The 26,256-nt window shown below is 48.6% G+C and overlaps 1 protein-coding gene across 1 annotated transcript; it reads left to right on the forward strand.

The window, feature by feature from the left end:
* The first annotated feature begins 8,192 nt into the window (after positions 1 to 8,192).
* On the forward strand, positions 8,193 to 25,486 carry LOC131260564 (protein doublesex-like). The gene is made up of 2 exons (XM_058262325.1): positions 8,193 to 8,688; positions 25,428 to 25,486. Exons 1-2 carry the CDS (start codon positions 8,193 to 8,195, stop codon positions 25,484 to 25,486), a joined length of 555 nt encoding a protein of 184 aa, XP_058118308.1.
* The last annotated feature ends 770 nt before the right edge of the window (positions 25,487 to 26,256 follow it).

The following is a 26,256-nucleotide window of genomic DNA, read 5'->3' on the forward strand; positions in this document are numbered from 1 at the left end:
CCTTATTCCCCCACCCTACCTCGCCATTCCCGTAGGACACAGAACCCCATCGTCGTCGTCGCCTTCGTCGTCGTTCCGGCCGGACACCCGGAACTCGAGAAAAATGTTTTGCGCACATTGCGCCTTTCTTTCGCCCTTTGCCTCCGCCTTGGCCTTCGTCCGGCCCGCGAGCCAGCGTCCCGATATGCCAAGTGCCGAACGGTGGAGGGCCGGGCAGGGGGCGGCACGCGTGTGAAACTGAAATACGAGAGCACTTTCCGACGCGACGCGAACTGGTTTGAAAAGCAGGTCCTCCGTGGGTTGGCCGGCCGTGGCGGGCCCTCGGGTTCGCAGGGGTGGGGGTTGGGAGGGGTTGCAAAACAGGGTGGCTTGAATCTGCCAGTGGTAATGGTGGTGGTGGTGGTGGTGATGGTTTGCGAGCAAATGTACGCGAATCACGTTCGCAAGCGTGCACATCGTGAGTGGCCCCGGCCCCGTTCGCGTGTGTGCGTGTGAGCCTCGACGGGTGGCGGGCGTTCATTTTCGCTTACATTGTATCGATGTCCGTTCAATGGGTCCTGGTACAGAGGGGAGGAAGAACAGAGGGGCGATCTCGGTGCAGACTTTAAAAATAGCATCGCCGTCTTGACGCGCGTTCCGCTGTTTAGAGAGAAGTACGCTCAGTGCACTCTGTGGCGACGAGTCGGAACAACACACACGGTCGGTTTTGGTCGCGGTTTTGAATTTGGATTTTTCTTCATTTTCATCCTTCCCTCCGTCTGCTCCTCGCGAAACCGGCATTCGGTGTTATCAGTGGTCCAGTGCAAACGTGATAACGAACAGTTGATTTGTCTTTGCTTTGGCCGTAGCTGGAAGTCCCGATCGTCAACGTTTCAGCCTACTTCGCTCTAGTGGTTTTTGCTTTATTTGTTGTTCTACTAGATGCACCGGAGTGTGTGCAGGCAGTTCGTAGTAGTAGGCCGTGTCGCGTCGAAAACTTGTTGCACCGAACGCGCATATACGAGTATACACATAGTGGCCGTTTGCTGACCTACAACAACTTTCCATTCCCGGTGCCCGCCTGTGTGTGCGTTCACCCAACGGTGTGCAACTGTGCATTTAGCGTTTAGTGTGTTTGTTTTTCGTTGTTTTTTTGTTTCGCCAATAGTATCACCACTTGGCCATAGTCCGACGGCTGGCGCACGAATGCATTCCGCTCGGTGCACTTTATCAAAGTCGAGTGGTATCGTTTGGCGTTTGGCAACGTAAACGAAGAGTGGCGGTGATAACAGCGCGCACACCAGCGTAGTGAAACACGCGCACACACACAACGAACCGCGCCAACCCGTACCACACGCGCGATTCGCCAAAGGACAAATGCAGCGGCGATGTTGGGGCAAATATTTGCCAGCGGTCCGTTACATAAAGTGTAATGTGCATTCAAGCACCGTCCGTTAGTCTGTTTGGTTTTATTTTTTAGTTTTTCTCTGGGTGGGTGCGAGGGGGAAAAATTACATTTCCAGTGAGAATTTGATTATTCAACGGCGCAACGCTACTGGAAACGGCCCCTCGTCGGCTGCCCTTTTTTCCACCCTTTGCCAGGGAAAGGTTGCGGAGAGGGAAGGAGGGAAAGAAATCACTCAGGAATGAAGGGCAGGAATGTGCGAGCGGAGTAAGCGGAGAGGGGGGAGCGGGGGTGGGAGACTCGTCGTGCGCTGAAGACGTTCTTTCGATAATAAAAAGTGCATCGAAACTGCATGCCCCCCACAACCCACCCCACCCTCTTCCCCCGCCGCACACCCTTACCCAACCATAGTTTCGTATGCAATGCAACTTTGCGGCACCTTGACGATTGTCGTGGTGTGTGTTTGCAAACCCATCAAACACTCACACACACACAAACATGCAGGTGCAATTGCACACACACACACCGGTCTTATAATTAATGCAACAATGTTGCTCGTTCATTACTGCCCCCATTCCTCCCCCCGCTTCCCCCAACAGAACCCCAACCGTTTCCGTTCTCTTTCTCGCTTCAGCCGCCAACCCGGTGTGCGTCTATAGAGCGCCTGTTCGTACGTAAATAGGCGAACGTTGTCATGGTAGCGTTCTCATCCCCCCAACCCTTCGAACAAAAAAAAAAGGGTGGCCACCCCGTGAGTGGCTTGTTGTTATTCGCTCACTGCGTTCACGGGGGACTCATGCCGGATTCATTTGTGCAACGCACGTGCCTTCGTGTTAGTGTGGAGTTCTGATGTGTATGTGTGTGTGTGTATGTGTGTATCTGTGTGTATCCTGACCAGGTGCGGGGGAGGTAACGAACGAAGGACAGGAGAGGGATGGGGTGGCCGAAGCGGTTTCGGGTTCAAAACCAAAACAACAAAACATATGTTTTCGGCAATTCGTCCCACCCTCACGCGTTGGGGTTGGCGTTGCTAGGCACTTATGCGACCCACATGTCGCGGCGCAGAGATATACAAAGCATAGGAAGAAAAAAAATATAGATGCGCACACACACACACACATGCGATTGTCATTCTCGCGATCGAGCATCTGTGGTTTGTAGCGTGGGATTTTTCGAAAAAATAAAATTAAGCGTTGTCCAACATAAAAATTCCAAAAGTGTTGGCTGGGAAAGCAAGAGAAGAGGGCAAAATGAAGAAGTCGACCCATGCGAGATAGCATGCGTTCGCGAAATCACCGCTTATCAGCGACAACATTCAACACGTGTGTGCTGGGGGGATTCGGGTCAACATCACCTTTCCGCTGCAAAAGCCGCCTCTGATAGGACGGGGATCAAAAATCAATTGCATTTCTTGAGTAAAACACACCGTCGAACAGCTACACACACATAAACACCAAAAAGTTTAAAAAATGTACCCACAAGGCAATCCTGCTTTGAAACCCAAATGGTGGAGCTACTTGAATTTGCAAACATGGTAATTGAATAATTTAGGGGAAATTGGGTAAATACACACAACAAAGCCAAAAAACGCATTTAAATGTATAGCGGCAAAGAAAATATTCCTAAAAAATGCATGACCTCTATGATAATATTTAAAATTTAAACATTCAAATTAAAATTAAACATTCAAATATTAAAATTTACCCATGTTTAGTCTATTTCAACATTTCGAGGCAGTTAAATAGACATTTATCAAGCCATGATTGGTGTACTTTTTATAACGCTCAATTCAACTCTCATTTATACAAAAGAACTCTTTTCCCGGCTGATTCTGTTTATTTCAACATTTATTGACAGAATTAGTTTGTGTGTCAAAGTAGTTTAAGTACGTCAAAAAATAAATTTCAGAGAATGGATAAATTTTACATCGATGTTATTTGAATGTAATTTCTTGCAATTTAACTGTTTTGTACCGTCTTACCACCTTGTTGACGGGAGACGGATTTGACGTGCGGCGCACAAGCTAAGACAACAATGACGATTCAACAATTGATTTTACCTTCGCGTTAACCAAGTTTTCAGCGAACAAAATCATATTTGAAAAAGCTCCTTCGGTAACTAAATATTTGGTATCGTTGGTTTGCAGTGCCCCAAGTAGCCCTAACATCGGAACGAGAACGGAATCCCAATCGGTTCGGTGGCTTTTTGGGTTTGTACAGTCGATTTCGTACGGTGATACTGTGTCAAACCTCACCACCAGCAGGAAGCTGTGGCGCAATTTGTCGTATCCTTCAGCTTCTTCACTCCTGCCGGTTTGCTGGTTATGCCCTAGCCGCCTGGAAACTTGATCCTGCGGAGCGTCGCCCACGGAGAAAGGCGTGAAAGGGAAATAAAGCAGAAAACCGAACCGAAGGGAAGGACACTCTGCAGCCCTCGCGGTTCATTACATGCCCGATTATACCGTACCGCGCTCGCCGTTGTCACACACTTTCTTCGGTGTACGGTTGCTAAGGGGCTGGCCACACGGGCCTCAGCAGAAAAACCACGTCGTCGTCGGACGCCAAAGATCTTCGCAGCTAGAAGGACGCGAGAACGCGGAAGACGGTCCGGTGCGCGCCATCCTCTTCTGACGCGTAAATACCGTCACCGCAGTAATACGACACCTTTCCCGTCCTATTACTAGCGTGCGCGTCTGTGTGTGTGAGTATGTTTCGGGATGATTGCATTGTGTTGGTAAAAGTCAGTGGTGGAGACGCGCGCGCGATCGCACACGTGTTCTCTCGCGAATAAATCGCGCGGAACTCGCGGAAACTCTCGCGAAAGGGATCACGCTGCGCGAGGGGGTTGCATCTCCTGCGGGGGGGGGGGGGGGGGGGGGGTGGTGGTAAGGATCACTCACACACCCTCACACACCAATACACGAACACTCTTGTGGGGAGCTTCGATATAGTCGTGCGCCTCTGTCGCGTAAGTAAACGCTGCGCTCCATCATCGCGGTTGGCGATATTTAGTGCAAGCGTGTATGTGTGTCAGTCACACACACACACAAACACACACACCGGTGCAGGGTACGACTGGTTTGCCGGCGTGTGTTGGTACCACGACCGTACACCGTCGCGGCTGTGGAGCGCGAGTTTCAGTCGATCTCAACCGAGCGCCCGAGCAGGAAGGCATTCCAAGGCGAGACAAGGCGAAAGGTCAGCGAGCGCAAGCGAGACAGGGCGCATGACGTCTCCACCGACAGTCGAGGCGGCGAGTCCGTGCACAACTCTGTTGCATTCGCTGTCGTGCTGTCGTCGCCGTCGATGCACTTCGCAAGCTGCAGTTCCGTTTCTACCGTCGTGTCGTTCGCATCGTCTTCTCGAAGCATCATCGCCTCCGCAACGCAACTGGCTCCCCTACGCTGAATGAGAGATTGTTCCGGAGTGGAATATTGGCGCTTCTAGGTGCTTCCTGTGCCAAGGTGAAGTGAAGTGAAGTTGAACCCCGGGCGGTTCCAAAGTAAGTGGCGAGATTCGAGATTACGACGCAGTGCAACTTGTTTCGAGCAGATTCAACCGAAGCGAGGACTTGTTTATTCCAACGATCATAGCCTACTTGTTCGAAGGGTACAACATCGGGCGCCGGTGGTCTAAAGTGTAGTTTTCTATGTGAGGGACATCAGCCAGTACTAAGCACGCGCTCCACCCGTCCATAAGTCATCTTTAGAACCGTCTTGGAACTTAGGTCGCGGTTTTATTTAAAAAACTTTTATCCACATCCACTTACGTGACAACCCAAACAAAGTGTAATCGCCCCATGCCCAGCGTGTGTGTGCGTACTCTCCGTTGTGGCGCGCGTGTTGTTGATGTTGTTTCTTGAATACCTTTTTTTTATCCGGCCGCGATTTCTACCCCCGCTCTCCATCCACCGGCGGCTCGTGGGCGGCTGGTCGTTGTGAATGTGAAAATACCGATAACGGGCGCGTGTGTGAATCGAAACCGGCGGATAAAACGATTCGCCGCTTAATTTGTTCAATGCGCTCCCAGTGCCGGTAATCTGCCACGCAAAGACGCAACGTGGGCACGGGGAGCGGACGGACGGACGGACGGACACAGCCGGACTGGCATCGTCGAACAGATAAATAGCTCCGGCGTGGCCGCGATCATGTTATGCTGATAACGACTGCTATCGTAGAACATCAGGCTACCCACCGGGAAACCCGGCGGAAAGCGCAGGGTGGCGGCCATCGCATCGCGCACGTGTTTTTGGCTTGAACGCGAGCGAAGAAAAACGCAAACGAACTCGGGGGAACTCGCACACGAACAGCGTCGACAAACTGTCCGGACTCGCACTCGGAAAGTGGAAAAACGGAAGCACAAAAATCACCACCAACGGTCAACCCCGGTTACACGTGGGAAGGATTGTGTGGTTGAACCCAGGAAGACGTCCCTCGTCCGGTGTTGGCGGAGAGGGTGAAGGTGGTCCTTTCGCGTGGCTTTTGTCGTCGGTCGTTCGGTTTCGATTCGAGGAAAGCCGCCAAGTGCAAAGTGCAACCTTCATGTTGCGGCAGGACATGGAGCTTGCGCTAGCCTAGCGGCAGTTTTTCTACCGACTGTGTGTATGTGTGTGTGTATGTGTGCCAGTGTGTGATTTTTTTTCTCGATTGTGTGTGCATAGGGTTTTTTTTCTCATCAAACTGTATTTCACAGTGAAAATTGTGTGATTTTACCCGGCAGAGTGCTGTCCGGCAGAGTGGAAGAGAAAGGATAAAGTAACATAATCGAAGTTTGTAACACAGTACTAATTGAACGGTCGCTTCTAGAACCCGTCGAGTATTGTGCAAATGAAAGTGTAAAGTGCTCTATGTTCCATTAGTGTGCGGAAGATTAAAACTGTACTAATAATCTTTGCCAGCCGTCAAATAATCGGGGTGAGTTGAAAAAAAATTCTGCGAAAATTCCTTATCGCGGGTTTTTATCATGTCTACCTTAAAAAAGAAATTCATTATAGACAATTTAACTTTAACTTTGATCACTGTGGTTTAACTTGAATTTGCACGACACGAGGTCGGTGTTATCTTAATTACGGAACGTAGACGGTCTTAACTCGAAGTCGCCATATTTGTATTTGTATTTGGGTATACCACATGGTATGTTAAAAACAAAATGTCAGTGGAAGCTTCAAATTCCATTGGTAAAGATATTTTCTAATTTTTTTAGGTACATCCCTGATCAATATTTGAAATTTTACAATATTTCAATTATAGCAATGACATTTTTAAACTGCTATCAAGTGTTATCATTTTTGGTACGTTAACTAAAATAGACCGTTGAAATGAAGTACTTGTTCGTTTCAAAAAATATATTTTTATATAACGACGTGCTCAACTATAAGCGGGTCATTGAATAAGAGAAGAAAATTTTTGCCTAACTTTTATTTCAACTACAGCACCAACATTACTATTCGTTTGGATTCTTTCCATTTCTCTTGTATGTTGGTAATAGATTTGATTTAATCATGAAACTTATAAACTTCTCAAGATATTTGTAAATATCATTTCTTATCATTGTGGTGTCTAAAGAGAAACAATATTTTGTGCACATAATTTTAAAAAGAATACCTTAATTCTAAAGTAGTAAAAAAATGAACACAATAATGTTCATTTTACAATTTTTTTAAGTGACCCGCGATTTGGTTCATGAATAATAATAAAACAAACAAAATAAATACAGAATAAACTTATGTTAGTTCATAAGCTTTGATAGAATATTCGTCACATGTTCCTAATCTTATTGAATAAGCATGATACGTTGCTGAGATACGACCCGGTGCCTAACAAGTTCTGTCGTATTTTGTGTTCTTCTTCCAGCATTAGTTCTTCAACAACCAACCGTATACATCGTCCGCCAACAGAACGGCTGCGGGCTGCGATCGTAACCGAGTGGACATAAGAAATCAATTAAAGGTGAAGGCGAGCTAGTGTGGTCTATCAGGCCTCACACGGGCTCGACCCGCTCCCGTCACCAATCCGCACAACCATCACCAATTTTTTTCGCAATCGTTGCAAAGGGACAATGTCACTTCAGGCAGCGTCAAACGCATTCGGTGACACACGCAGGCTCGATTTGGCAGTGGCGGGCTTGAGCATTGATTGAGACGCCCCAAATGTCGCCAAAGCCGGAGTGAAAGTCGTCCACGGTCTGCAAGGTGCAAGCGGTGCTCGGCGCAGTGGTGATCGAGTGGTGAAGATCGGCAGCAAAGGTGTAGCAAGTGTAGGCCCGACTGGCAGATCAGAGGAGGCCAGAAGAAGGGAACATCCAAGCTGAGCAGAGGTAGTTGCGAAGTTGGAAGAAGAAAATCCCAGCAAGCAAACAGACATTAACGCAGACGCAACGGCGACGATCGGGATCGGCTGACATTTAGTGTGCATAATTAATCAACTATCTATCAGTGCGTGATCGAATCGTGGTGTTCTAAAGAACAGAAGTATAGCAAGGGAAAAATAAAGCATTTCAGAGAGTTAGAGGAGTTAAAAGAGAGAGATAAAGAGGAGGAGCAAGCAACTGGTTAGGAGGAAAGTTAGAGACAAAGAAGTTTTGCTAGTCGACTAGTCGATCCAGCACTTTTCCCAGCGGAACCGTGCACGCCCGCTGAAGGCACAAGTCTTGGGTATCCCTCTGCGATCCCAGCGCTACGTCAATCTTTCCCAACTAAGGTTCGCAAGCGCCCGCCCAGGCGCTTCTCGGCTCACACTCGCAGGGAACCACCGAGCGCGTGGTTGCGTTGTGCACTTTGGATGGTGTCGCAGGACCGCTGGGTGGAAGGGATGTCCGACTCCGGGTACGATTCGCGCGCGGACGGCAGCGGGGCGTCCAGCTCGTGCAACAACTCGCTGAACCCGCGGACGCCGCCGAACTGCGCCCGCTGCCGCAACCATGGCCTTAAGATCGGGCTGAAGGGGCACAAGCGCTACTGCAAGTACCGCACCTGCCACTGCGAGAAGTGCTGCCTGACGGCCGAGCGGCAGCGCGTGATGGCGCTGCAGACGGCGCTCCGGCGCGCCCAGACCCAGGACGAGCAGCGTTCCCTGAACGAGGGCGAGGTACCAGCGGAGCCGGTAGCTAGCATACAGATACCAAAGCTGTCAGAACTGAAAGAGCTGAAGCATAATATGATTCATAATTCTCAGCCCAAATCGTTCGACTGCGACTCCTCCACCGGCTCGATGGCGTCTACACCGGGGACATCCAACATGGCGCTGACGCTGCACCGACGGTCACCGGGAGTACCGCTTCATCCGCACGAGTCGCAGCACATGGGAGGTAAGTCCAAGTCCAGAAGTTCTATTACTACCGACGCATGCAAAAAAAAATTCTTTTGGGTACTCTTGGACCTAGTCCAACTGGGACTAGGAAGTTCTCATATCTGCTATAAGCTTTAAGGGTTCAATTTGATATGATCACTTTACAAATGTTATTACAAAACCTTCAGACTTCAAAAATGGGAAAGAGTGTAAGATTTTCTCCACCATATTTAAAAAGACGCGAAAATTAGATCGAGAACCATCACGCACCGGTTGTAAGAGGCGTCACGCGAGGACCTCTCGGCAGGACCCGTTCCCACGCGCGCCCTGGCTACATTTTATTGTTTTCTGATGAACGCTTCCGAAGCGCTTACAATGTTCTGCGCGGCTCACCGATTCCTGCCCGGAATCGGAGACCGGTTTAATCTTCTACGAGTGTCTGCCAGTGGCCTCAGCCTCGACCGACACCAGGCGTTCATCTCCGGAAGATCGTCCCGGCGAACGAGGATCGTTAGCAGCATTATTGCGTCGGTTCTTCCTGCCTTTCCTGCACTCGCATGCGAGACACGGCTGCATTTGTTTGTTCCTCGTGCCCTCTGCGTGCGGCCCGTCCAAGGAATGTGCTGGCCTGTGTGTGTGTGTGTGCGTTTAAGTTTCTTTAGCCAACATTGCCTGTTGCACGCTGTTTGCGTTTACGTCTCACTTCCAGCGTGCCCCCGTTCCTTCCCATCCCGTCCCGGAGCAGCCCTTTTTTTCGCATCGTATTACCATAATTATATTATTTAATTATTTACCTCTCTGCGAGCGAACCTTTCAAGCAACTGCTGCCGGTCCGCGTTGCGTCTTGTCCCGCCGCCGTCTTTGGGGCCGCCCTTCCCCCGCCGGACCTCGCCCGCACCGGTATTTCTTGTCATTCGCTACTGGCCGCGTGCAAAGTGCACTCTCCCGTTGCATCGTAGCGGAATCATTAGGACGCGAAAGGAACGGCACGATACAGAAATGGAATGTTGCTGTCTGCGGGAGAGACAGAGAGACGTGGATCCCGACGGACAAGGAGGTATTTCTGGCAGGTTGCGGCCCGCCTAGAGAGGCAGGTCCTGGCGGCGTGGGGGAGCTGGACTAGGCGCAACGCCACAAAAGTGCCATGAGCGCCTCACCATTACGGCGTTACAAGCGGCAGGACAAGAGAACGCGTGTTACGGCTTGTCACGCGGACACAATGGGAAAAATGGGGTGTTGTATTTTCCCCCGTCCCACCCCATCGAACGGGAATCAATGGGCGTGTTGTGTTGGGATCCGGCTTCCGTGGCGCAGAATTTTGGTTTATGTGAGACCAATTCGTACGCGATCGGGAGTTTAGCTACGGATCGTTAGCGCTCCTATGGCCTTCGGTATTTGTCTTCCAAGTATTTGCACAATTGTACATGTAAGAAACGTTTTTCCAAGGCCCCCGGGAGGGGGCGGGGGAAACGGGGTGTCATCGTGTGCAAACGGAGCAAACAACCCGGGTCGAGCGGTCATCACAAAATTGCCCGCTCAACGTTAGGGCCACTTGTGCAATTATTACTTGTTATACTGTTGGCCTCCCCCGTGCACCAAAGGGGGTTTGCGGGGAAGGTGGAGGGAAGTGGGCGGTAGAGTGCAAGAGTAGTCAAAGATTAAATTTTTCCGTATGCTAAATAAAAGTGTGCACGCAACCCCGAAACACTTTGGCGGCAATGGCGTTGCTTCCTGCACGAGAGGACGATTAGCCATCAGTACGCATCTTTCCGTTCGTACTTTTTTTGGCGTAGGGAGGAGGAGGGTTGGTCAAGCGAAGGATCAGAGGGGGGTCCGGGTTGATGCGATCGTGCGCGAAACCTCCTACCCCTTGGCCTACGATTTGGTGGTAATTCGGAATCGCCAGAGGCGCCTTAAGGCCTTTCGCCAGTAGCAACACTTAGCAAAGACACTACAGAACTTCAGAACTTCGAGGAATCAAGGGATTGGTTGTGTGTGGGTTAATTGTTTTCCTTGCCCTCTCTGCGTGGATGGCAAAAACTGTCGTTAGAAGTAGAAGTCCTCCTTGGCGGGGAACGGGAACTAACCGGCTCCGTGTCAAGGGACAGCCCGGTAAAATGACACACCGTGCAAGTGTTTGCGGTGCGGGAAATGTAACTCGTGGAACTCACCGGACGGGCCTAAGGCTAGAACAGGTTCGTCGGGGTCGGACCGAAGGCGGGGATGCGTGTGGCTGTAAGGATGCGTTTCGCTAGTTGGCAGTTGATTGATTATGGTGTCAACCATCATCGTAAATCATGCAGTGTCCCATGCAGCAACCGGTAGTCCCATCTTTCGCAGCTTCACACGCGAATGACCTCTCGTTTCGGTCCCCGTGGGGAGGATTTACATTCGCCAGAATCATCGACTCCCCTCTCGCTCGAATCGGTGAAGGTGTCCCGAAAAGGCATTCAAGATCTCCACCCCAGTCTTGCCTGCTCCTCCGAATATGCCGCACACGTGCGCGCTTGGGTTGGTGACTTGTGACTCCTGGCGTCAGGCCTGGAATGTGGCCAAGGATCTCCGCGCGCGGGTTGGACGCGATCGTACGTACTTCGAAACCCACTTATTACGTGGCATTATCGAGGGACAGGTTCGTTAGCTGGTTCGCTGATTGAGTTCGGCGCGGTACAGGAAGGTGCACATTAGTAGCGACTCAGCTTAATGTCTTAAATGAGCGTTTATGATGGGCTGTGGATGGGAACAGGCATACATACACATACTTCGGCCGGTTTTCGATGGCGATGGTTGTTGGGGTTTATTTTTGGCGCTACCCTGGACTCCATCCTATCGATGTGTACGCTCCGATCCGTTCGAGAGCGTATGGGGCGCAATATCAAATGTCATATTGGGTCGTTTTTTCTTGCTCGTGTGTGTGTGTGTGGTTGGCAGTGCTGGTCGATGCACTTCGGGTGATCGCAACCGGTTCTCGCCGTTTTTGCGTACCAAATTGTGTACGCTCGAGTTACTGAGCGAGTTCGCAAAAGTCCCTAAGAACGCGCGCCCAGCGTTGGTCGAGACACCACGACTCGGCCGGCGTTCGGTTGTCGTGGTAGCGGCAATGTGTGATGGCTCAGGTTACGCCACACATAAATCCTCGGTCGCAGCATCGCCCGGCCGGTCGCGTTGGGCGCGCAACGGTGTTGATTGAGTCATTTACCGTCAACCGATAGAGATCTGCAGGCCGGCCGTGGCCCTAATGGACACATTTCGCCGTGCGACATTTTTGGCCCCCTCGAAGAGCTCATTTCACGCTGGGATGCACTTCTACGAGCGAGTTTTTGCATCTGTGGTCAACCGAACGAACCGAGAGGGTCTCCAGTGTCCGCGTCTTGTGGCGAAATGAAAAGGATCTCAATCATCAGGATCGCGGACAAAAGCGAGGCCCCCTCCGTGCTTTGGCGGCGTTTAATCCGATTGTTCTGCCATTCTGCCGGGCAGCGGTGCCGACGACGTCGAACAAGACGTTCCTCGGATTTCACGACAAGGAATTAACCGTACCTGGCACCCTTAATCGGTAAAGGTCAATTCGCCCGTTGTGAAGCCCGTTCCGCCTGACGGCCAGTCAATGGCGGGTCCGGGGCCGCACCTCGGAAGTGAAAACACAAACGCGCATTACATCACCGACACCTCCGGGGTCCTTTCGGGTTCTTTTGTGGTGGTTGTGCGAGTCAGTGGAAGACAATTGTGCGACAATCCCGTTGGGGTTTGTCAAAAGTATATCACACTTATCCGGTACGGAAGGGTCACCGTACAGCGTACGCGTACTTTAATCAAGGCCTTACCCGGTGTCATAAATCGGAAGGAACAATTTTGTAGTCCGCATGTGAGATTCCTCCCTTTGAGTGTTTATAGCAATGAGTGTTTATTTTGAAATCTTATTTTGACAGCTACATTTTCTTGCAAAGCAATCATTCTTCCCACACGATGCTTGGCGTCAAACTCTTAGTGTCAAGAAACGTGCAAAAAACACACACACACACAACCAAGACTGATGAGAACCGCGTCAAAAAGTAAGCTCTGATGGATGCCATAAGGCCGAACGCCGCGCAAATACTTTTAAAGATCATCCCGAAGTGCCCGACGTTTCGACATTATCTGCTAGAAAGTGGTGGTGCATCGAAAGTGCAACAGGCTCAGCTGGGGAGTGGGCCAAGGGGGAAGGAGACTTCTTTTGGAACTTCTGTGACGTGTGGTATTTCGACTAATTAGAAAATTATTAATAGTCGTCCTGACCGTTTCGACCAGTTTCACCGGGGGGTTTTGGGAAAAGTTCGTCAGCAGAGATAATGGAAATGAGGCGCGTTGCATTTCCGCAGCAACTCATTCATGCCCTCTTGCACATGTGTGTGTGTGTGTGTGTGTGTGTGTGTGTGTGTGTGTGTGTGTGTGTGTGTGTGAGTTGCTGCTTACGTCTTAGCTGACGTTTTCTTCTACCCTTCCTCGTTTATCTTCCTGTTTTGTTTTTTCCCCGCAGGGCGAACGTGCCCGAGCGCGCATCCTCTTCCCGGGGAGAGACAATCGGTTCCTACAAATTAAAACGTAATTTAGATCCGTTTTTCTCGCGAGTGCTGGAATTCAATTAAAAGCGTATTTGAATAATTTGATTATTGTATGCAAATTATCGAAATTCGTTCCAACGGCACACGAAACGGGAACGGACGTGGACACAAAGACGCGAAACTGGAAAGGATATTAAGCGGAGCGCGCTGGGAGAGAGTCCGAGTGTCATCAAACTGGTTCTTCCGGGTTCGGGTGCGCATGTCGGGATTACATCTGGTTGACACGGAATGTGTCTATTCAGCGGCGACAAAAGGGGTTGCGCTTGCTTCTTGCTGCCCGCTAATGGACCGGTGGTTGTGAGGACTAAGGCGGATAAATGACGATGACAAGACGATGTTGAGGTTGTTGCCGGGAAGTTCAAGACACGAACGAAGCCACTAACCTTTCGATACAAAAAGGCTCGTTCTGATCACTTCTGTATTTCGTTGTCACAAACCAACGAACGATGGATGATCGATGAAACTGAACCCCGAAATTGGGCGCTCGGAAGGCTCTCTGGTGCGCCGAATGACGTCCACTTCGATGATCAACTATCGCGTCCGCGAACGCTCGATTTCGCTTCCCAATCGCGGGACTAAAATTATCGAAACTGTGCGATGCACTTTGCCTGCATGTGCGGTGTATGTGCCACCCGCTAAATTTAGCACCCAATGTGCAGCCAGCAACCAAGCGCAACACTGTTGCGCCCGAGATCGGTCTATTTTCGTCCCCGTTTTCCCCCCGCGGGGCGAACAAGTTGAGGTAGCATTTTGCGGCGCACTGACTTGAACCTGCTGCTCGGTACGATGCACCGACTTTCCTGAAGCCGTTTCACGTTACCCCGATCGATCGTGTCGTCCCTTCTCTTCGCCAAAGACGAACGTTCGATCCTCCCGTCGTCCGTCTTGTGACGGGCTTGTCCGCCGGTCAGCTTACACGGATGCATCTAGGCAAATCAAAATAAATAAAATGCAACAACTGCAAACGGCACTGGTCTTCACCCTCCCCCCTCCCCAGCCAGCCTTCGGCGCTGACCACAATGGACGCAACTGGCCACCGCCGTGGCGATGATGATTGATACATGCATATCCGTCGTCGGACCACCGCCGTCGGTGCATCTGGAATATGAGCATCGCGTCACGTCGCACTTAATCAACGCGTGTGTTATTTGTCTGCGGCACTTCCGTGTCCACCCCGCCGGCCCACTGCCTGCTGCCCGAAAGTTGCCACGCCATCCGATGAGGGTGTGTTTGTGTGGGTATCCAACTGCGTCGAAAAAAAAGGGCTCAAGGAAACTCCAACGTTCGATAGCAACAAAATGCACAAATTTTCCCAAAAAAAAGGCTCCACACCATCGGTCAGTTCGGTATTGAATCCCGTTTAACGTTTCCTCTCCTCCTCCTACAGACGAGTTCGCGGTGTGTGTGTGTGTTTTTTTTTGCAAACTCCTCATCATTCTTCTGGTGTCCTTGTCGTTTCTCGAATGACCGAAATAGTCGTTGCCGGGTTCGTTTTTGCCTCCTTTCGGTTGGAGGACGCCCCGTATAACGTGGCCCGGTGGAAGAAGATCCCGATCACGGACGTGTGTTGTGGAATGTTTATTTACGTTTTTCACGTGCAGCTGTCCCCGGGTTGAAGTATTCTTCCCATTTGGATTTTTTTTTTATTTGCCATTCGATTCATTTCTACTTCTACGTGAAAATGTGCAACTGGTGCGGGTACGGGTATGTGTGTGCTTTCCTCTGGCGGGCGGGCGAAAGGGAGCGGGCACCGAGAGGAATGGAGACCCGTGGAAACAAAATTTACAATCAAATTGATTTTAGCAATTGTAAATGACCGGTAGCACAGCAAGCCGAACACGCGGCCACCGGATGGCAAGACCACAACATGCCACGGTTTAACTGTGTGTGCGTGTGTGTATGTGTGATTTCCTCAATGGCTTCGACGATGGCTGGACGGATGGAGCCCGACAGTTAGTAGTGGAGGCTTAATTTATGTGCTAGACGCGAGGTTTTAGGAGCAAGGGGCAGAGAGGTTTGGGAGCCCGGGGTAGAACGGGAACCATCTTCCACCCAGCAGATCTACGCGATAGCTTCGACATCGCGGGGAATCCAGTGTGTCCCCGAGGGACCGTAGCAGTCACCAACCGCTGATTGAGCATTGCTTACCGCCATTTTTGGTGCGGACCTCCGGTTGCAAGGAAACAATAACACTCATCATAATGTTTCAATTAAATACACCGGTTGGGTGGAGGAAAAATACCGGTTGGTGTTGACCGTTTTCACAGGATTTCCAACGGCACCAACCCTTTGGTGGATGTAAATTAATTAAATAAAATTGATTTCAGATACAAACATTAACTGTTTCTATAATTAAAACAGACATATGGAAGCGCGTGTGGGAACTAAATTTATGTTGGGATATTGAGATATTAAGATATTGTGATATTAAGATATTCAGATATTGAATTATTTTCTAAATTCTAAGTTCCAAAATTCTAATACCTTTCTCTAGGTTGACAATCGCAACTCCCGTGTTCCATCTCTTAAAGGGTTTAAAGGCAGTATCTATCTCACTGCCTGCAGGATTCATACTCCAAATGCATTTAATGCACTGGCGCTTGAAATGGTTTCACTCCGTGTGACAGCGCTGAAGGTTCCCGGAGTGCCTTCAATTGTCCATCAGCGATCATCCGGGGTAGTTCCAAATCCACGGATTGATCCCGTCCTGTCCTGCCAGCGATGCCGAGACGTCGGACGAGCACATAAATCTACCGCACGTTATTGCATTTCATTGACTGTCAATGTGGCGTTGTGGCACAACATTTCAGCAATAGAGAGCAATAACAAATTTTCCCAACCGCCCGGGGAACGGGGAAGGTTCGCGGAAAACACTGCCTGCCCAGCTCCTTTATCGAGATCGGGACTCTTTTTACCGCCGCTCGCGAGTTGTTTTCCACCGGAGTGAACTTGATAGACAACGCCAGACGTTTTCCCCGCTCTGCGCCGAGCGACGACGGGGAGGAATCGCCGTTGGCAACCATTCGGCATTCGACAATGTGTATACGCTTTCACGCCCACTTCAGTGCTGCGGAGTTCCTTGGCTGGCTGGGACTCTACTGCTGTCGGCTGTCGGAAGCAAAACGAAGCTTACACCCGAGACGCTGCGCCGAGTGCGTCGAAAAACGAGCATAATTGTATGCTGTCTGATCTATTTCATTTCTGGTTTGGTTCGCTTTCTGTCCACTCGCAGTTGCGCTCGGTCCACTCCAACCCGGTGCACAAGGGGTTTGACAAGGGATCGAGACATCCATGGGAGGACTAACCCCTCCGGATCCGGACGCGCCGAGCAAAACCTTGAATCGGACGCGTTGGAGCCTTAAACCGGCTTCAGTCGCTGGTGGAGAGGATCGGAGAGGGCGTGTGGGCGCCTTGGGTGGGGGCAGGATGGGGGTACCTGCTGCAGCTAAGTAGTCACGGTTGGCAGACGTCTCTCCGTCGTCCCGGAGAAGCCCCGCATCAGCGCGGGTTTTTTTTTGCGAAATCTCTTTCCGAAAAAGGGTCAACAATGTTGACCGGTGGACGACGCCTTTGAGCTACTTTTTGATTCTTTTTTAATCTCTCTCCACACACACACACACATCAATACTCCCCGAAGTCGCGAATTCTTCAGACGTCACGGCATACCCTCATCAAGCGCCGAGGGTCTTACCGCGGACACACTTGTGGATCTCTGCATCTCTGCATACAAAATAAACAACGCGGGCCGCGAGGCAAGGGATTAAGGTCACGTTTGATCTTTCGAATGCGAGTTCTGCGAGGAAATAAATGGATTAAATAGCTATAATCTTGTGAGTTGGGAGCGTTTTTTTCGGGTTTTTATCGCTTCACGACGCCCCTTCGCGATGCAGGGTGCTCCGAAAACGGATGAAGGATGGTTCCGTATCGCGTTGGGGTTCGCCGATACTGGAGTGTATGCACCCTCGACGGTCTTCAGGAGATGTCGTAATTGACAAAGTTGTTTGCGTCGTGCTTGGAGTCCGAGTCTTAAGACAGCAGATTACGATAATAAGATTCTGCATGATCGCTTCGGGTTTGCGGTTTTGCTTCCCGGGGTTGGTAAATTGTTTCCGAGAGGACAATTACTCCCCGGTGTCACGTCGAACTCCGCGCAGGTGCACCTTCAACCCCTAGCGTACAGCCGGGGATCGGTGGCGCTAAGAGCATTTGTTAAATTAGTTTCCATTTTGTTTACCTTCCTCGAAGCTGTCGAAATGAATTTCTTCAACTTCGAACCGCGCTTTCCTTTCCTCGGGACTGGTCCCGTTGTCTTATCACTCGCTCCAAGACGCACGATCATCATCTCCGATGGCGGCTAACCCCGAAATGAGCCCCTTTTCGGTTGTAATAATCGCACACGCAATTATTCCGTCGACTGCAGACTAACACACACACACACACACATACACACACAGACCCACAAGTTGGTTGTTCGGGAGATGCGTTACGGAAAAGTAATCAATCATCCCGCGTGGCATCGGCTGCCGTGACGAACAAATTCGACGCCGCCGGTCCGCCGCCTGATGATCGCATGTCGTATGAGTGGTCCTGTTTTACTTTATTCTACTTTACTTTTTTTTTTGCGACGCATGTCCGCCTGCATCCACATTCGCCATCGGCCAGCAATCAGTATAATTCGGTTTAAGGTTGGTCAATACACTACACGGCCCGGGAAAAAAAACAACAGCGGGAGGAAATGCACCAACAAGACACAAGAAATCCTTTATCTTCGCCATGCATAACGCGAACGGTTGCTCTTATTGTTGTTGGTGGTGCTGGTGAAGGAGTTCCGTTGCGTTCTCTCGTTGCATCGTAAGATCGTTCTGAGTATCCTCTTGGCATTTTTCCCCCGTTCCTTCGGTTCATCTCACTCCCTTTGCCACGGTCGGCGACAAAATAGCTGAGTACGCGAAATTGTTGGAACGAGTCCAACGTTTGAAGGTGGTGAAGAGCGAAAACAAGAACCGAACCGAAACCCGCCCAACGTTGGCAGCGACCTTTGGCGTTGGTCAGGAAACCTTTTTGAAATTTCCCTTCGAGGTTTTTCATTTTGTCATTGCTCGAGATGTCTTCTGCTGCTCGACCGTCCGAAGTGTTTCGGGAAGGAAAGGTCCCATTCAAGCTCTCTCATTGTAAAATGAATTAATGTTGAATTCTTCCTTCTTCCGTCAAGAATTAATAAAGTCAATTAAACGGCACTTCCACGCTCGCGGTCGCAGGGATGTTGCTTTCACTTCAAATTCCTTGCGACACCTTGGCGGTGCGTTGCTTTTCTGCTTTTTTCGGGAGGGAAAACCGGCCCTGAGGGATGCAACGATCTGCCGCCATCGGCCAAATGCACCAAATGTGGTGATAATGCCACCCCGTTACGATCATTAACCTTTTCCCTTCGGAAGGTTCGGTTTCGGAGGGAGGTTGGCCCTTCCCCGCTTGTAAGCATTCCAGCAGCGACTTCACGATCTGCCCTCTTCCCACATCGTGGCACCGCGCCCATCCGTCCCTCCCCCCCGCCCCTTTCAATTCACTCCAGACGATCACTCCATTTTTCTCCTCACAAATCACACACAATTGCGATCCCCGGACCGAGCCACTCGACTGGAGGTTCGACCTTTGCTTGCAGCTTCTGTGCTGCGCCGAGGCTTTCGGGCCGTGCTGTGTCTAGCTCTGTTGGCCGAAGACGTCGCAAAAGTTTGTTGTTGTGTGTTTTTTTTTTCTCTGTTTCTCGTACAATCGTACGAAGCAACTCGCTGCTGTTGCTGCAACTTTTGCCGTTTCAGAACGTGATGGTTTGAAGAAGGAAGAAAAAAAAGCCCACAGAGCAAAGGCTCAAAAACAGTAAAGCTAATAAACCTGTTTTTCATTTTTTTTTGCTCCGCGCATTGATTCATTTCTTGCGCCGTCAACTCCGTTCTTGTGCACGGGCGAATCCGTTGCACCCTTCCTTCATCTCCACCTGCCCGATCTTGGACCAACCGAAGGGAACGGGGAGGCCCGGACACCCTCTGCTCCCCTTACTCGGCGATTGTTGTATTTACCAATCGTGATGCATGATCAATGTTGTGCGGAGTATTTTATTTCTTGTAAGAGCGCACCGGATCAGCTAGAGGGCTGGGGAAACATTTTCTTAGCGCTTTTCGTCGCGCACCCGCGCGGCCGGTTGGAGGCTGGAAAATGTGATCGTTCCCTCCCTCGAAAGCTGAACGGCGGTTGCTCGTGGGATGCGAGAGTGGTTCGGTTCGGTCGTTAGATGAATTTTGAGTGACCACAAAAAACCCGGCCAATGTTGTGGGGGAACTGGAGCGCAAAGCTTTCCCGACGAGAATCGAACAGAAAATGGCCTCTCGACGAAGTTGGTATGCACGGCAAAGGGTCAAGTTCAGGTTGGGGGTTGCGATTTATCATTGAAATCGTATGAAACAGTAAATAAATGTCAGGCCCCCATTGTGGTTTGCAACGTTCGGTTTGGTTGTATGGGTGAGAATTTGTGCCCGGTGTAGTGGTTTAAAAGTGTAAAAAAATGAAATGCTAAAGCAAACGTTGCGGTTGTACGCTTTCTGCTCGATACAGCAACTGCAGCTGCTTGAACATGGTGCTCAAATAAATGTTAAATGTTGTACAACGAAAACGCACTGCTTGTAACATTGAGCACAAAGTTGTTAAAAGACGCCAGGTTGGAATGTTTTCGCAGCGAAACGTATTTATGGCGAAGGATTTCTCGTCAAGACTCACGCTTCTCAATTGTAAACATCACTCGATCAATATTATTTTAAGATCTTATATTTGGAAAGTGACACTCGAAACGAATGCGATTCGAGAATGACCTGCAAGTTGTTTTTATTTTCAGCTTTTTTTATTAAGCCATTAAACTTCATTGGCATTGAACTTGAGTACACTTTTCGTGATCATACAGTCGCTAAATTGATTGAACTTGATCGAGTGACTTAAGAAAGTAAAGCCTCATTCGGTTCTCTTGTTCGTCTGTCGTGGCTCTGCTCAGCAGAATCTTCAGCGAAGCGGATTTTGAGGTATTTTCACATGAAACCTCGCCTTCCAAAGGAACCGAACAACTTTTACGCCCATTACGATCGACCTTCTGCCGCGTTTTTCCATGAAAGGACTCTTCCGTCATAGCTGGTGGCCTTCGCTGGTGCCAAGTTCCGGTCTGCGCCGACGATGATGATGATTTTACCGTCTCTCCCGGCACGTTGGGTGGAGCGTAGGAAAATTGGCATCCGAGCTAATAACATCGCCGCGAGGCTAAACGGCAGCCCGATGCACGACGAGCGCGTTACGGCTTTATTCGCAATTGGTTTTTAAATGCTTCGCGTCTATCCGACACCGCCTTCGCTGTTGTTGCTGAATGCAAACGAACCCAAGCCACCCAACCCTGGCGATCATGAAGGACGATCGTGAAAAACCGGCGAGGAAAAGGGCGAATCATGATGCATCGTTTCCCCTCCATCGTGGTTGGAACTCCGATAACAACCGGCCGGGCCCTGTTTCCCTTCGGAGATTCTGGTGGAACACACACACACACCGCCAAAAGGCACGCGGTGGGAATGTAACATTAGCACCGCCGAGAGTCGAAAGCCCTTTCGGAACAATGCGTGCTGCGCATATTAAGTCGGATCCGCCCCAAACCGTGGCCCACCACGGCGTGATCGGAACCGAACCGATCGGTTCGCAAGGAGCTGGTGAGTCAACTTTTTTCCGTAAATGCTGTCCTTTCTCGGCTTCCCCGTTCGGAGGTGATCTTACCCCGGTCCGGCCTCATTAGTATCGCGAAAGAAAGCGAAGTGGTGCGACATGTGTTTGCTTTAAATTAACGATGGTGTTGAATCAATACTGGCTTTCGCACGTCGTCTGAACGTCATGATCGTGGGGACGGGGGGAGGGAGTAGGACCTCTGGCTGTCAGAAGGAATTAACACGTCCGATCATCCTTGTCAAGGCGAGACGAAAGAGTTGTTGGACAAACAATTTGGCAGAAATTAATGAGTTTAACGCAAACAAGCCGCCGGAGATGTATGGGTTGCACTTTTTTTTTTGCTTGTAATGAGTGTGAATATAATATTGGCTCAGCTGGAGGGTGTTGGCTCCGTCGTGGGGTTCAACAAACAACAATTGCCGATGAACAACAACTTTAAGAAAGCATTGGACTTATTGATCCTTTGTTCTCTTGCCGATTTGTTAGTTAATTGTTCTTTATTTTACGATAGAAACATTCTTTTTTCTGAGTTCTTTTACAGAAATTCTCCAAGGAAGCATGGGTAATTTTTCCAGCCTCTGAAAGTCAATTGAGATTCTTAATGTGAATTCATTCAGTCATCGCAAGGACGTTTCATCTGAATCCGACATAACGTTTTACAGGAAATTCCAAAACTGAATTTAAAGGAACCCGCTAAAGATGCTCTCTTTCGAGGGGAGTTTTGCCTCAATATCACGAAGCAAACGCTTTTCCCGGACGATATTTCCATCTGTCCATAAATCGATGCTCTGGCAATCAAAAAACCCCCGTTTGATACGGAATCGTACCGAGTAACCGGCGGATGCGTTTGCCTTGGTGTCGTTGCGGGGATGCTTTCAAAGTTGCCTTCCAGATTCCCGGAAATCGTTCCGGCAAAAGCGTTGGCAATATTTTCATTTTCCCTCCCCTTCGCACGGCCTCAAAAAAGACGACGAGAGCGGGCTGACCTTGGCGTGCATAACGACCGGCCCTGATGCATGCATGGGATCTTTGGCTATATGGCAACGATAGAGCACAAGCGCAGAAAATTGCCTTATCAAATAACAACCCGACCAACCCCCTTCCCCGTGCAAGCGTCATCGCCGCCGAAACCGCCGACCGACCGACAAATCCGACCATTTTCATGCCTGGATCGGTCCTGGAAAACTTCCTCCCATGGCAAATAACTCCCTCACTTTTTACCTCTCTCACTCTCTCTCTCTCGCTCTCTATTTCTTTCTCTCCACGGGAGGGATGGTTTCACCCTTATCGTCGTCACTTATCGGTGTTGTTCGCGAGAAAGCCCATATCGTAATCGATATGTTTGTAATGGGGCCCGGGGCTGCGACGGGACGGGACGGGACGGGACGGGACGGGACGGGAGGAAAAGCTGACGCCACGGAAACACAGCGAACGGTAGGAGTCCAATGTACCGGAAAAGCCCCACCGACGGGCTGGGTGGAAGTAAACAGCATTAAATATAATAATAATAGAAACACCAACCCAACACCTTGGAAGGAAACCCGAAGCGAAAGCACTGTTGCTGTGTTTGTATGTATGTGCGATTGCCCCTGTGTGCTGGGGGGAGGTTCGTTCTGGCTTGGGCGGCTTCATTTGATGCCGGTAGAATGCGGGCCGAAGGCGAGAAAATAAGAAAGGAAAAAAGCAAACCCTTCATAATGAAATGATAGACACGGGCACGTTTCCAGTTTCAAATCAATTTCACACTCGAAGTGAGAACAAACCGGGAATAACTGGCTCGCTTGCACCACCCACCCCTTTTTCCCTCTGTGCCCGGATTTTTCCTACCCCCGGCACAGACGACTGACAGCCTATTTTGTCCCGGCCGCTCCACTATGGAGCAAAAAGAGCAAATTGACGGGATAAAATTCGGAATCAAATGTTTTGCAATTTTTTCATTGTAATATCGTGTAATACTATTATATTACATGCAATTATGATGTTTCAGGACATTCCCGCCAGGTGGCGCTACAAAATCCACAAATTTTAGGAATTTTCTATGGGTGCATTATTTTTTCAATTTTCTTTTTTATATTAACTTAAAGATTTTTTTAAGTTTGATACAAAACAAACTAAATTTACTACAAACTTTCATTCAAAATATTGTCATCTGGAATATAATTGATATTCAAAGCATCTAACGCGGACATAACGTCTCCTAACGAAGAGCTACTATCTGAATATTCTGAACTTGTACCATTATCTTCTTGGTTTTGAATTGGCAAGGGACTATTACTATTTGAGGAGCTGTAATCTATCTATATTTTTAAACAATTTAGCCAGAGATATTGTTGAAATGTATGGATCGGATGATTTTAATGCTCTCATAAAAATGTCTTTAATATTGAATTCTCGTTACATTTGACGGACGTGTTCTCTTCTATCCCTTCTTTATATTTTATTTCTACCTTCTGCTGCTTCCTCTCCTAAGGATCCCAATGGTGCTGGGACAATTACATGCGCAAGAACTTTGTGGACAGTAGAAGGCATTTTGTACCAATTGTAATGATGGATGTAAAACATGTATGTGTCTTTGCAACATATACTAATTGTTTTTGGATTTAAAGGCTGTGAACAGTTAATGGCTATTAAAATATTTCTAAACCTTTCTATAAGTTCTGTTTCTATTTGCAAAATATCGCTCAATTTTTCTATGTTTGAAAAAGCCCGACGACAAACATTTCCCGTCGTACTATTTCCACCCATTTGCCTTGGTTCATCTACTTTAAATTTTTTTCTCCAATACATTTTTTTTCGATCATTATACTTGCTTTTATATTTTTTAGTAACCTTCCATTTTTTAAATCCAATTCTGTACGAAATGTGGAGCAAGCATTCGAAAAATCCATCTAACAGTGCAGTGGAGATATTCCATAATATAAATTCTCAGGATTCTATTCTAAGTGCTCTACACTGTTCATTTCTATTGGTTTTGCACCACATATACAACATGTTTGCATAGACAGAGTGTCGGTTAAATATGCCAATATTTTTCCATCAATTAAACTCATGTAATATGAATAGTTTACTGCCACATAACTTGTTTCATTTAGCTTAATTGTATAAGGAACTAACCTGGCTATTTGGCTTTTGATTTCGTCTACTGTTTGTATAACTTTATCTTTTGACTCTTTCGCAATCTCGATAACAATTGGCCTGCAAAACCTTACACTTTGTGGCATCAAGTTAATCCAGATGATACCTGAATCGTCACTAATGAACGAAAGACGGATAGGCGTTAACGCCGATACTAGTAAATCACTGTCTGATGCAGTATTTTCTCCGGAACCATGAACCGGTTGATTGTATATGCTGTGTCTACTAGATCCGTCGATGCCCCACGAGCGCAATAATACGACGCTTAGTGAATCACACAAAGAAGATGAAAGGTGCCGCAAGATTTCTGCTTTTTGCATTTCAATTATTCTACATGCAGTGTGATTCACCAACTCTTGAAGATTAACTTCAACTTTTACAGGTAAGGGTACAAACAGAACAAAATGTTAGTGTAGGGTACATTATTCCGAGGAATTCTGGGTATAAACAGATGAGTTTGTGAGCTGAAGAACAAGAAAAAGCGACCTAATACATTCAAAGCAAGCCAAACCAAATTTCATTCTTTGCCATTGACTTGGCTTGTCTTTTCCCTTTCACGTGATGTTCAACCACTACCCTGCTTCACATTTTAACGATACGATCATCTACCTATATTTGATTGAATGACAATTTCATATATTTCTTACCACACATGATGCTGCATATGGCATGATGGAGACGCCTAGTAGGTGATAAACTATAAGCTTCACATATAAAGTACAGAATGACGTACAGATGCGCGCGTATGCGCAAAAAAACCTATCATTTATTGTTACAAAACATTCTAGACTATAAGTGGGTATGCATCATATTACAATCTTTCACAATCCTTAGCGATGGCGTAAGGTTAAAGACAGAAAATTGAAAAAAATTCATAGAGTTATGCGAAACAATGCTTAATATTTTGTGACTTTCAATTTCAATTTACTTAAACTGTCAACAATTTTAAAGCATGATAATATAGCTTTCCAAAACTCTACTTGAAATTCGATTCCGACCATTACTATAGGAGTTACAGACCTTCAAAGTTGATGGATTTTTTTCAATTTTTCACGCAATATTTTCACAAATCTTGACTTTGACGGGCTGTTTCTCAGAACCTGGAAGAACGGGGGCTCTAGTTTTTGGGTCATTTCTTAGTTTCATCTTGTAGTTTAAGAAAACATATGTCATTTTTCTGAAATCCAAAAATGAATTTTTGATTTTTATCCCGGCTTCGCTCCATCGTGCGCTCTCACACTTGCTCCATCGGACAAACGTTTTTCCGCGCCGGCAGTTGCTGTATTTGCTACCGTTGGGCCAGTCGACGAGTTCGCCATCGTCAATGCGCAGTGAGTCAGAAACGATAACAATGTTCGAGACCGTGACACTGACCTAGCACAATTAGAAACTGATTGACGGCGGCGAAATGAACCCGGGCGGGCCCGCACGCTTTTCCGCGCGCCGGATTTAGTTTTAGATTTTTCCTTCCCTTTTTGTAATGATTACTATGGCATCCGGTAGGGCCAGTTGTCCGCTGGGGAAGAATGTAAGTAGGTCACATAAGGACGACGGAGGACTCGGCAACCCTCGGGTGACTTTTGCTGCCACTTTATTCCACCGATGGCAAGTAATGGTAGGATCAAAGTCGGGGGCGTAATCCACCCACAATCATCCCCGCAGTGTCGTAGATGTGACGCAAGGATAAACGCACTTCCAAACGGCACACACACACATGAACACACGAAGGACGAAGCTGACCTTCACCGGTTGGGCGGTAGTTTGGTTGGATTTCGCTGGTTTTCCCTTCCGGTGCATTTCCGGTGGTTGCCTTGAGATAATGAACATCAATTTCAAGAACGGCAATAATCGTAAAATGCAGGAATATTTCTTGATGCATTCCTTCCCCTTGTTCTGCGGCGAGCGTTGGGAAGCTGAAGAAAATAGGGTGAAACGGGTGAGAGGGGGGGTGGATAAAAACCCCAACAAGCATGCCCCGAGAAAGCGGACCGTCTTGGCTAGGAAAACTCGGGCGAAAGTACAACGCATCGTCAGGCTCTTGCCCGCTTCCAACCCGAAGACGATTGCCGCACGGAAGGACGAAAACAAATGTAAGCATTGTCCTC

This window comes from Anopheles coustani, chromosome 3, assembly GCF_943734705.1.
Source record: "Anopheles coustani chromosome 3, idAnoCousDA_361_x.2, whole genome shotgun sequence".
Classification (NCBI taxonomy): Eukaryota; Metazoa; Arthropoda; class Insecta; order Diptera; family Culicidae; genus Anopheles; species Anopheles coustani.